This window comes from Juglans microcarpa x Juglans regia, chromosome 5S (assembly GCF_004785595.1).
Source record: "Juglans microcarpa x Juglans regia isolate MS1-56 chromosome 5S, Jm3101_v1.0, whole genome shotgun sequence".
Taxonomy (NCBI): domain Eukaryota; kingdom Viridiplantae; phylum Streptophyta; class Magnoliopsida; order Fagales; family Juglandaceae; genus Juglans; species Juglans microcarpa x Juglans regia.
In genome coordinates this window covers 114,527-126,269 of record NC_054603.1, presented here as the reverse complement: position 1 = coordinate 126,269, position 11,743 = coordinate 114,527, and the positions used below count along the sequence as shown (strand labels likewise).

Sequence of the window (11,743 nt, the reverse complement as noted above, 5' to 3'; positions counted from 1 at the left end):
ATTAAATGTTAATAATAATTATACTCTAATTAAATTAATATTAAAAAAAGTATTATTATTATTAAATGTTAATAATAAGTATATTCTAATTAAATTAATATTAAAAAAAGTATTATTAAATGTTAATAATCATTATAATCTAATTAAATTAATATTAAAAATTTATTATTAAATGTTAATAATAATTATATTCTAATTAATTTAATTTGTTTGCTTGGAGAGAGAAACTAATATTTTAATGTTTGATGAAGCATTGTAGCTAGCTATATTTGGCCAATCACTGTAGTAGAAATTTAAATTATTTTGAAAATGACCAATCCAATGTATAGTCTTTTTGGTACAAGTTATCTAAATTTTAGTCATCCTTCCATTTTGGCCAAGCCAACGAGGATGCTCTAAGAGCATTCACATTGACTTGGTCAAATGGAAAAGTTAGCTAAAATTTACATAATTGATGTTACAAACATCCCACATTGGATTGACCAGATCTAAAATAAAATGAATTTTTATTACAGTGGTTGGTCAAAGATAGAGAATTATAATTGATTCACCAAATATTAAAATATTAATTTCTCGCTCCAAGTAAATATTAAAATATTAGTTCCTCACTTCAAGTAAAAATACTATAAAATGTGAATCAATTGATTGTTTAATATTAATTTAATTAGAATATAATTATTATTAATGTTAAATTGATAGAATTATAAAATGTGATACAAATAAATTAAATAAAAAATTATTAATTTAATAATATTTTATTATTATATAGAGAGTAAATAACTAATCTAATATAGAGATTGAATTTAAATAGAGTAGATAAATATAAAAAAATGTGATATTAATTAAATTTAAAAGATATATTTGGCCAAACCAATGAGCCAGGATCCAAATCCATATCGGGGAAGCTCTCGTCTGTGGGTGTAAAACGTGATCCGGATTTTAGGTATTTCGTTGTCGTTTCGGTTTATCCCCTTGGTTAAACTCCCTGACGCTGCTGATATACCCCAGAAGGAGAACAAGTAGAATAGGAGGAAATGGCAATTGCGCGAACCGGGGTGTACGTTGACGACTACTTAGAGTGTAAGCTTCTCTGAAACCCCTCTAATCTTTTCTGCATAATTTTTTCCCAAATTCATTCGGCTAAAAACCTAAAATTTGAAATTTCTGCAGACGCAAGCACTTTACCTGCCGAGCTTCAGAGGCTTCTCAATACCATCCGAGAACTCGATGAACGCTCCCAATGTAATGCCCCAATTTCTTCAAAATCGTCAATAGATCAAGCACTTGTTTTTTTGTGTTTGTGTTTCTGAGTGAAATTATTTTATTTTATTATTGGGGGGTGAAAGCGATGATAAACCAGACGGGGCAGCAGACGAAGTACTGCTTGGGACTGGCTTCACAGAGCTCAAAGAAAGGTAATAGTAATAACAGCTGTTCTTACTATTACAATAACAATAATAATAGTCAAGAAGACGAGGTGGCAATCGAGAAAATGCTAAAGGATATCGATTCGAGTCAGGATAATGCATTGAGTTTATGCACCGAGAAGGTTTTGTTAGCACGGCAAGCTTATGACCTGGTAAGCTTATTTTATTGTTAATGGTTTTGTATTGTGCCTTGCGGTTTCTTCAATTTTATCGTTCTTCTCTTTAATTGGTGGGCAATTTTTTATATTCCATTGGCTTTTGATGAGCGAAGGTTTCTTGCTCTTCTTTGCATACTTGGAATGTCGCTGGTTCAAGATAGTGTCAACGATTTTGCTTTACTTGTAGTTGTAGGTATTTTTGAACATATGGTATCAGATATAGAAATAGGAATGACAATTGGACTATACGTGTATCGGGCTAAAGGTTTGTTGGAACTTGGATTGCTGTGCTCATAAGTATAAAAGTAAATAATAGAAGGGATTGTAAAGGTTTTCTCTAGAGCTTTCTTAAATTAAAAAGACCACTATATCATTACAAATAGGGCTGGGAGGCAGGGCTCCGCCCCCGCCACCCCTCTGTCCACCGCCCCAGCCCTGCCTGGGCTGCGTGGGCAACCCTGCCCCCTGGGCTGGGCTTAAGCCTAGCTAAAACATATATATATATATATACATACATATATAAAGAAATTTTGTTATCAAAACGACGTCATTTTGGTAATGATTTTTTTTTTAAACAAACACCGAAACGGCGTCCTTTTTTTTTTTTTGGGGGGGGGGGGGGGGATGTGAAGTTAACCCTAAATCCTTCTCCCTCCCACAAACTCTTCTCTTCCCTCCCCACTCCCGCCGTCCTCTGCTTGTCATCATCCTCCTCGGCTCCTCCTCCTCCTCGAGTCCGTCAGTTTTTTTTTTTTTTTTTTTACTAGTTTAGGTTTTTTTTAGTTGTTTCCTATTCGAATCATTGGATGGAAATTGTGTTGTGGATTTGATTTGTATTTTGTTTATTTTTGTGGATTTTTTGTGTCATTTTGTTTATTTGTGTTATTCGTTTATTCGTTTATTTTTTTCCATTCCGGTTGTGGGGTCGTGGGCGGTGGACGGGGGGGCTGACGGACCAAGTGTTCGCCCCTGCACTCCAGCACACAGGCGGGGGCCCTGCCCTAGGTGGATTCCCAATTCCAGCAAGTGTAGCGACCCAGATTGAGAAACTGTACAGAGACTTCCTTTGGAGTGGCATAGGGGATGACTTTAAATTCCATCTAGTCAAATGGACTAAGGTATGTTCCCCACTTCCCATGGGAGGTTTGGGTATTAGAAATCTAAAGACTTTCAATAAGGCATTACTTGGGAAATAGTTGTGGCAATATAACACGGAACCGGAAGCTCTATGGAAGTTGGTGATTGATTATAAATATGGAAGTGTGAGCGAGGGGGGGGGGGGGTTTGGAGTAGTAAAGAGGTAAATGGGCCTCACAGAGTGGGGATGTGGAAGCATATTAGTCGGGGATAGGAGGTGTTCTCTTGTCACACTAGACTTGTGTTGGGAGATGGTTCTAGAATAAAATTCTGCAGCGACATATGGTGTGGAAATAATACACTCAAATTTCAGTATTAAGGATGACATGTGAGAAAGAAGTGGCTGATTTTATGGTGATAGCTGATGATCAAATGTAGTGGAACATAATCTTAAGCAAGGCGGCTCAAGACTGGGAGGTTGGTAGTTTTGAGAAGTTCTTTCGACTTCTGTATTCTGTGAGACTGAGCATCCAAGGAAATGATAAGTTGTGGTGGGTATCGGTAGGTAAAGACACATTCTTGGTTTGATCGTTCTATAAGTCTCTCACATAGGTGCAGAACACTCAGTTTCCATGGAAGAGGATCTGGCGTAATAAGGCGCCTCCTAAAGCGACTTTCTTTGCAAGGATAGCTTCATTGGGAAAGATCTTGACAACGGATAATTTGCAAAAACGTGAGGTGACCATATTAGACTGGTGCTGCATGTGCAAGAAGAGCGGTGAAATTGTGGATCATCTTCTATTGCATTGTGATGTTGCTAGAGCGTTATGGGTTGAGGTGTTCAGCAGATTAGAGGTAGCGTGGGTTATGCCCGCCACAATGGAGGCGCTCTTGGCTTGTTGGACAAATCTAGGAGGTATTCCACAAATCAAAGCCGTGTGAAGATGGTTCCTATTTGCATTCTATGGTGTTTATGGCAAGAGCGGAATGACATGACGTTCAAAGACAAGGAGCGATCATTTGAGGATCTTAGATCTTTTTTTGTTAGAATGTTATTCCTATGGGCGATAGCTATAGATTTTAATGGCTTAGACCTGCATGATCTTCTTGTTTCCTTTTCTCCTTCCTATATAGGTGTCTTCTCATGTATACCATCTTGTGTACATGAGCTATGCCTATTCTATTAATACAATTGTTTACTTATATAAAAAAATATATATTATGGGTTTTGAACACCCTCCTCTATCACTAGACCTTACATAGTATCATATATTTTTCATTTGCTTCAGATAGATAGCCATGTAAAAAGACTTGATGAGGACCTGAACAACTTTGCTGAAGATCTGAAGCAAGGTAGGTAAACTTCAATGTTATCTTCTATCAAGTCTTCTATGAGTTTGAAAGAATTATAATCTCAGTAGGAAACCATTAGAAGGTTATTTGACTGGTAGCACATAAAAAACCCCCAAAGAACCAATGCATCCAATTCTTTTTGCACAAAATTATCTGCCTAGGAAGAGGCAAAGTTGGTTACGTACCTTATGTTTCTTTTCTTGTCATCTTTTTTCAATTTACTTTAGAGGGAAAAATAGCTCCAGATGAACCAGCAATTCTTCCCCCACTACCTATAGTCCCTAAAAGTGAAAAACGCAAGCCTTTCTATGTAACACCTCAATCAAAAAGGATGGATTACAGGGAGAGGGAGTGGGATCGGGAGCGTGATAGGGATTTCGAGCTCATGCCTCCTCCAGGAAGTCATAAAAAGGAATTTGCTGCCCCAGTTGATGTCGATCAACCTATTGATCCAAACGAACCTACCTACTGTGTTTGTCATCAGGTCCTGACTTCTATGTTACATCCTTTTAAATTTTACTTTCAAATTGAAAGTTCTTTTGGAGATTGTTTTGTGATTTATTTTAGCTGGTTTGGTTCATTTACTGATGTGCTATAATTATCTGGATCTTTTAGGTGTCATTTGGAGATATGATTGCTTGTGACAATGAAAACGTGAGTCTTATTTTCTTTGCCTTATTTTATGTTTCTCGGGCTATCTGGTTATGATTTTTTTCAAGGCTTCTTTTGTTTAGATGGCACCAGTGCATGGGATACAAAACCTATGACTTCTTTAAAAATTTTGCAGAACCCTGCTAAACCAATTCTCTTTAGATTTATGTTTTAATACCACTATTGGCTCCTGTGTAAAATGAAAGGAGCTTGGGATATCTGAAAACTGACACCTTGTAGTTTGTGGATTGTTTTTCTTTGTACGGGGAATGTTGGTGGCATTTTCTACTTATATGAACAATTACTGTATTTAGGGTGTTACCCCTATTTTTTTCTAATTTATTTTGCCCATATTTCAAGCTAGTTTGTTGGGTTAAAAAAAGTTTGATGATTATCCCTTTACTTATACCCATTATTTTTTTTTTTTAATTTTAAGGTCCCGTTTGGATACAAGAAGTGTTTCATCTCATGTCGTCATTATAACTTTCTCAAATTCCGACACAAAATATAATAAATAATTCAATTTTTTCAAATCCTAAAACAATAATAATATTAAAAAATAATATTCTAACAATATTTTATTCAACTTTCATCTCAACTCATCTCATTTCAATTCACTAAGGTGCAGTTTGGATAGTGAGATGAGATGAGATGGTTTTAGATGAAAGTTGAATAAAATATTGTTAAAATATTATTTTTTTAATATTGTTATTGTTTTGAGATTTGAAAAAGTTGAATTATTTATTTTATTTTGTGTGAGAATTTGAAAAAGTTGTAATGATGAGATGAAATATTTTCACTATCCAAATGGGGCCCAAGTGTTTTTCATACTTTTACTTTTGTATTTTTAATTTAAGTATTTAAAGTTTTTTTTTTTAATTTCATTTTTGCAGTTTTTAGTGTATTATTTATTTTTCTAATTTAGGTTATTATGTTTTTTTTTTTAGTTACTTAAGTTTATATTTTTGTTTCTGTGTTTCTTTTCTGAGTTTAGTTCATCCTTTTTTTTCAATTATTGTAGATCTCTTTTGTTTTTTTGCCATATTTTTTAAACATTTTTGTTGAAGTGGCATGTGGACATATATATATATATATTTTTTTTTTTTAACTTTTTAAAGCTGATTGTGAATTTGTGATGCATGTATACTTATAAAAAAAAAAAAAAAAAATTGTGATGCATGTATTGACACAATTGGTCTTGACATTATAAGAGATTGCCACAGTAATTTTCGGTAGTAAATTAAAGAAATGGAGATGGATGAAAATCTTTCAAGTAGGTGGTACGTACTGCAGGGATTGTTTTGAACCTTTTTGTTTTTGTTTTTGTTTTGTTTTTTTTATTTTAGAGATAAGTTTGAAACAGGAGCAAACCCTAAGGATTTTTTTTAAAATTCTCTCGTGAGAATGTAAAAGCATATTTCTGTAGCGGGATCCTGAATGAGGAGTGTAACGAGTGTTTGTTGAGCTTCTTATCTATGATTATATATGGCAGGGAATTTTACCAGTTTATGGTTTATATGCCATGTCTGCCTGGGTGTCACGCATCGTTGCCCCAAACGAAAACCTATAAAAAAAAAAAAAATTGGTTTATATGCCATCATCATTGTGTTGTCGATACTGCTTATAAAGGAAATTATGGTGTTCTCGATGGTAGTTGGTGAATTAGCTAACGTTTTGTAAGTTTACAGTGCCAAGGAGGCGAATGGTTCCATTACACGTGTGTGGGGCTGACACCAGAGACGAGATTCAGAGGAAAATGGTATTGTCCAACCTGCAAACTGTTACCGGAATGTCAATGATGGTGGACGATTGGAGCCTCTCGGTGACTTGGTCGCTGTTGTATTTTCAGGATCACTCTAGGATGACAAGAAGTGGGGACAAGTTTTTTCTTTTTTTCTTTATTTTTTTCCTAAACAAAGAAAAAAAAAAGCGCTCTAGTATGGTTAGTTGGTAAGGATGGTTTGTTCTCGAGAGATTTTTCAGGGAAGGTCCATGTCTAATGCACACCCTGGGAATGATGCATTTCCTCAGGAGTTTGCAACTTTGCAGGGTATTTGCCTAGAAATCTTAGGATTGGAATTTAGAGAAGCAGGTACTTGATCTTACATATTGTCATTACTTTTTATTTGTGTTTTTCAGTTCAACTTTTTCTTTCTACTGTGAAGAAGAAATTGTACTTCATTATTTTTTTAACAAAATTGAAGTTGATACTGTCGGAGATTTCATGCGAGGCCCTATCATCAGCAAGTATACTTGAAAGTGAAACCTAAAAAAGTAAACAGAGAAAGAAGAGAACTGAAACCGTGCTGACCGAGATATCGATGGGAACTTTCAAATTTGTGGCTCTATCATCAGCAACTTATAATGTTGGCGCTGTTCAACGTGACATTCTATCTGCTATCCTGTAGATTTGTTCTTCAAGTCTACTTTTCCTATGAATTTGTGTTCGAGCTGATCAATGCTTCCAATATTTGGAAAGTATTATAAATGAGTAGTGTTAGGCTGTTGCTGGGCTTGCCACCTAACATAAATTTGTCTTTTTATTTGTCATATTTTTTTAACATATTTAAATATTTTTTTTTAAAAAAAAATCACAAATACATTAAAAATCAATTTCTTAATCATTAAGTAAATAATAATAATAAATAAAATACATGAACGGTCAAAGTGAGGGAGTAAACTCAAGCGGTACACTAACATTTTTTAAAATTATGTTGTCATCTTCCCGTGTCCCTCTATTTGAAAGCTCTCATTAATTTATGGCAAAATCTGCCAATCTGTTAGTTTGATTCTATGTTTAAGTAATTTCTGATCATGGTTGAATGCTTACAGTATGGTTATATGCAACTAATGCTTACAGTATGGTTATATGACCATCTCTTCTCACGCGATAATTCGTGGTGACGATGTGCCTGAAACTCTCAATTATGGCTTAATTATAAATAATTGAAAATAAAGGACGTCAGTATTTATGTATTTTGGCATTGAGACCTACATCCACAGGTTTTAGGTCTAAATCCACAATAAGTAGAGTTTTATTGTTTATGCAAGCTCTCAATCTTCATAAAACTCTCTACAATGGAGTTCTCTCTTGTCTTTGAGCTCTCTTGCTCTCTCTGATCTTCGTTCTCTCTTCATGGATGCCAAAATCAGAAGCCCCTCTCTCTTTTCCTCTCCCTCTTTTATAGTTTATCTCCATGGTTTATGTCTCATCCTCTAGCTTAGGTTTCATCTCTTTGCTTTATGTTTTCTCCTCTAACGGTAAGTCTCACCATTGCTTTTTGTCTAGTCGTGTTTGGTTGGTTATTTTCTCTTCCTCACCTTCTTTTTTATACCCTTGCGTACTGAACCTTCAATCTCCATATAGTCTTTGGTGGGCTTAAATATTGCATTTATTTTAGCCCCAAACAATTTCCAACATCAAGATCTTCTAGACTCCTAGGAAAGTCATTGCTCTCCCCAGGATCCAAATCGTGGGAACTTAGATTTTCCTCATAGACAAGGCAGAAGGTTAAGAAGCCTATCTTTTAGCAATATTGAGTGTGTTAAGAGAAGAATTGGTAAAAGGTTTCTTATTATTCTCATTGATCTTTGTAAGAATATATAGACATCCATATGTGACTGTACATGGAAAGAAAACAAAAACAGTTTAACAAATGCATGAAATTAGTTATACAAGGAAACGTATATGCTCTAATGGTAAGATTGCTAGAATCATGGGATTGTTGGAATAATGGAGTTGCTAGTCTGTAATACTCTCCCTCAAGTTGGCACATGAAGATCCGTAATGCCCAACTTGCGAGATAAGTGATGAAAAAGATCAGATCCCAAGGCTTTGGTGAAGATATCAACGATTTCCTCGGAAAAGACCAGAATGAAGCTTGTCGCGTACAATGTGACAGTCAATCTTAATGTGTTTTGTACACTCATGAAAAACTGGATTTTGAACAATGTGGAGGGCAGACTAATTGTCACAATAGAGAGTCATAGGAGTTGTATGAGAGAGGTCGAGGTCATGGAGGAGCTGTTGTAACCAGACTATTTCACATGTGGTGATGGCCATGGCACGATATTCAACTTCTGTAGAGGAGTGAGCAAATGTAGTTTGTTTCTTAGTGCGCTAGGAAATGGGACTAGAACCAAGTGTGATGAAGAAGCCTGTGGTGGAGCGTCGAGTAGTAGGACAACTAGCCCAATTAGAATATGTGTAAGCACTGACATGAAGATCATTAGAAGATGGAAAAAAAAATACCTTGTTCTGGAGTGCCTTTAATGTAGCGGAGGACACGAGTGGCGGCTGTCATGTGAGGAATTCGGGGAGCATGCATGAATTGACTGAGAATATTGACTGCAAAGACGATGTCGGGTTTGGTAATGGTGAGATAGATGAGTCATCCAACTAACTGTCGGTAAGGAGCGGGATTAGGAAGAGGGTAACCATCAGTGTCGTTGAGCTTCAGATTTTGTTCCATGGGAAATGGAGCAGTACGAGAGCCAAGTTAACCACTATAAGCAAAAATGTCCAGGGCATATTTTTGCTGATTAAGAAAAATGCCAAAAGGAGAAGCGACTTTAAGTCCAAGGAAATATTTGAGAGGTTCGAGATCCTTGGTTTTGAAGTGAGTTGAAATAACAGATTTGAAAAAGATGACCTGAGAGAGATCATTGCTAGCGACCAAGATGTCGTCCACTTTTTTAAATTCATCATTACAACTTTTTTTAAATTCTAATACAAAATATAGTAAACAATTCAATTTTTTCAAATCTCAAAATAATAATAATATTAAAAAATAATATTCAAACAATATTTTATCATCTCAATTCAACTCAACTCAACTCAACTTAGTTCAACATCCAAACGCAGCCTAAGCGTAAGACTAGTAGGAGTAGTCAAGGTGAACAGAGAGTGATCTGCCTGAGATTGAACAAAACCTGCATTAAGAAGAACAAATGTTAGTTTGAAAAACTAGTTGCGGGATACTTGCTTGAGGCCATAAAGGGATTTTCGGAGACGGCATACGTGAGTCTCCACCTTAATACAGTATCCAGGTGGTGAAGTCATGTAAACTTCTTCATCAAGTTCGCCTTGCAGGAAAGCATTGTGAACGTCCATTTGGTGAATGATCTAATTTTTTGTGGCAGCAACGACGAGTACCCAGCGAACTGTGATCATTTTGGCTACTAAGACAAATGTTTCATGGTAGTCTATACCTTCCACTTGAGTGTAGCCTTTAGCCACTAGCGGGTCTTGTAGCGCTCAACAGTACCGTCAGTTCAGAGTTTGGTCTTAAAAACCAATTTGCAACTGATGGATTTCTTACCATTGGGAAGAGGTTCAAGTGTCCAAGTGGAGTTTTCTTCAAGGGCACGAAGTTCAGAGGTCATAGCTTCACGCCAGTGACAGTGGCGATTGACTTCTGAGTAACAGATAGGTTCAACATATGCAGTAAGGGCAGTTAAGAAAGAATAATGAGCAGGTGAAAAACGAGAGTAAGACAAAAAAACAGATAAAGGATGAGAAGTACTTGAGGACTGTGCAGCGGTTGAAGAAGCAATGGACTCCGTGGGTATGGTGGGGCAAACATAATCAAGAAGATATGTTGGTCGAGTGATGTGGCGACGGGGACGAGAAGGTGGGATAGATGCAGGGGCAATATCAAGATTTATGGCCGGTGATGAGGGAGGTGAGATAGGTTCCAGAATGGGTAAGGAAAGAATGGAGTTGGGGGAAGGTGGAGGGGCAATATGTTGGAAATGAAATTGGTCTTCATGAAAAGTGACATCTCGTGAATAGAAAATGGTGTCGGTGTCAAGGTTATATAATTTGTAAGCTTTGCGATTGCTAGGATAACCTGGCTCTAATACCATGTTAAGAGAAGAATTGGTAAAATGTTTCTTATTATTCTCATTGATCTTTGTAAGAATATATAGACATCCGTATGTGACTTTACATAGAAAGAAAATAAAAACAGTTTTACAAATGAATGAAATTAGTTATACAAGGAAACGAATATGCTGTAATGGTGAAATTGCTAGAATCATGGGATTGCTGAAATCATGGAGTTGCTAGTCTGTAATAGAGTGGAGTAATAGAGTGGAGCCAGAGTACCAAGTATGGCCAAAATGGTTCTTCACATGATGTGAACTGTAATGACGAAGAAAATGGAAGCTTATACGGCAGTGACGAGCAGTTCCTAGGTGGCCCTGAATCAGTTTCATCAACTGATGATGTTCTTACTGATGCTGATTTTTGTAAGTACCTCATGTGGTCGTTCCAGACAATTAAGCTGAAACTCGGAGGGCTCGCGTTCAAAAGACTGCTTTAAAATTCGTTTGTGACCCTTTTTTTTTTTTATTATTATTACTTTCACGTACAGTATTCACTCTAGTACGCGATTCAATAAAATCTGATTTTACTCGTAAAAAAAAGTAGTCACTCCGGTACTATGGATCAATACCTTGGATGAAGGCTACTATCTTGTTCCGACTTGATGCTCTCATAATGATGTATCGTTTCAATTTGATGATCGGTAATCAGGGTTATGATAAATTTCAAGGAAACATATATATTTTTTTTAAATCAGGGTTTTTACTGGAGGATTTCAATGCTATCCCTATTAAGGAATATTAAATCATCTCAATCTTAGTGTTGGGTGTTCCATGCCTTTTCTTCTAAGTACATTCTTGTATTTTTACAGTTTCTTTTTTATTTTTCAGATGGATTCCAAACTTTTCCGGTATTAACGACAAGGGAAATTCTATAAAATATACTTTCATTCTACTCTTATCTCACAATGACAAGGTAACATAGCTCATCAATGACTCAAAAAGTGTAACATGTTGATAAAAGTAGGATAAGAATATAGTTTATAACATTACTTTTAAAGATAAACTAGTCTTAAGACTGTTGATCCGCATAACTAAGTAAGTTTATTAAATGAAAATATTATATATAACTAACTAGCATATGAAAAAACTAAATTAGCATATCTTGAGGCATTATGCAATAAATATAATATTTAAAAGAGTTTGATCTCTAAAATGGTTAAACAACTTTATTTTTTAGTCCCTTACTCT

The 11,743-nt window shown here is 35.7% G+C and overlaps 1 protein-coding gene across 3 annotated transcripts; it reads left to right on the top strand.

Annotated features, from left to right (window-relative positions):
• The first annotated feature begins 887 nt into the window (after positions 1-887).
• On the top strand, positions 888-6,830 carry LOC121268457 (PHD finger protein ING2-like). 3 transcript variants are annotated; one of them, XR_005941163.1, is made up of 8 exons: positions 888-1,080; positions 1,171-1,242; positions 1,347-1,579; positions 3,952-4,015; positions 4,243-4,499; positions 4,631-4,669; positions 6,355-6,537; positions 6,650-6,830. XR_005941163.1 is itself a non-coding variant. In XM_041172747.1 (7 exons), the coding sequence occupies exons 1-7, from the start codon at positions 1,035-1,037 to the stop codon at positions 6,463-6,465; spliced, it is 822 nt and encodes a 273-aa protein (XP_041028681.1). In that variant the 5' UTR covers positions 888-1,034; the 3' UTR covers positions 6,466-6,830. The 3 variants fall into 3 exon arrangements, 1 of the variants encoding a protein (XP_041028681.1); XR_005941162.1 differs by having other exon boundaries at positions 6,641-6,830; XM_041172747.1 differs by having other exon boundaries at positions 6,355-6,830.
• The last annotated feature ends 4,913 nt before the right edge of the window (positions 6,831-11,743 follow it).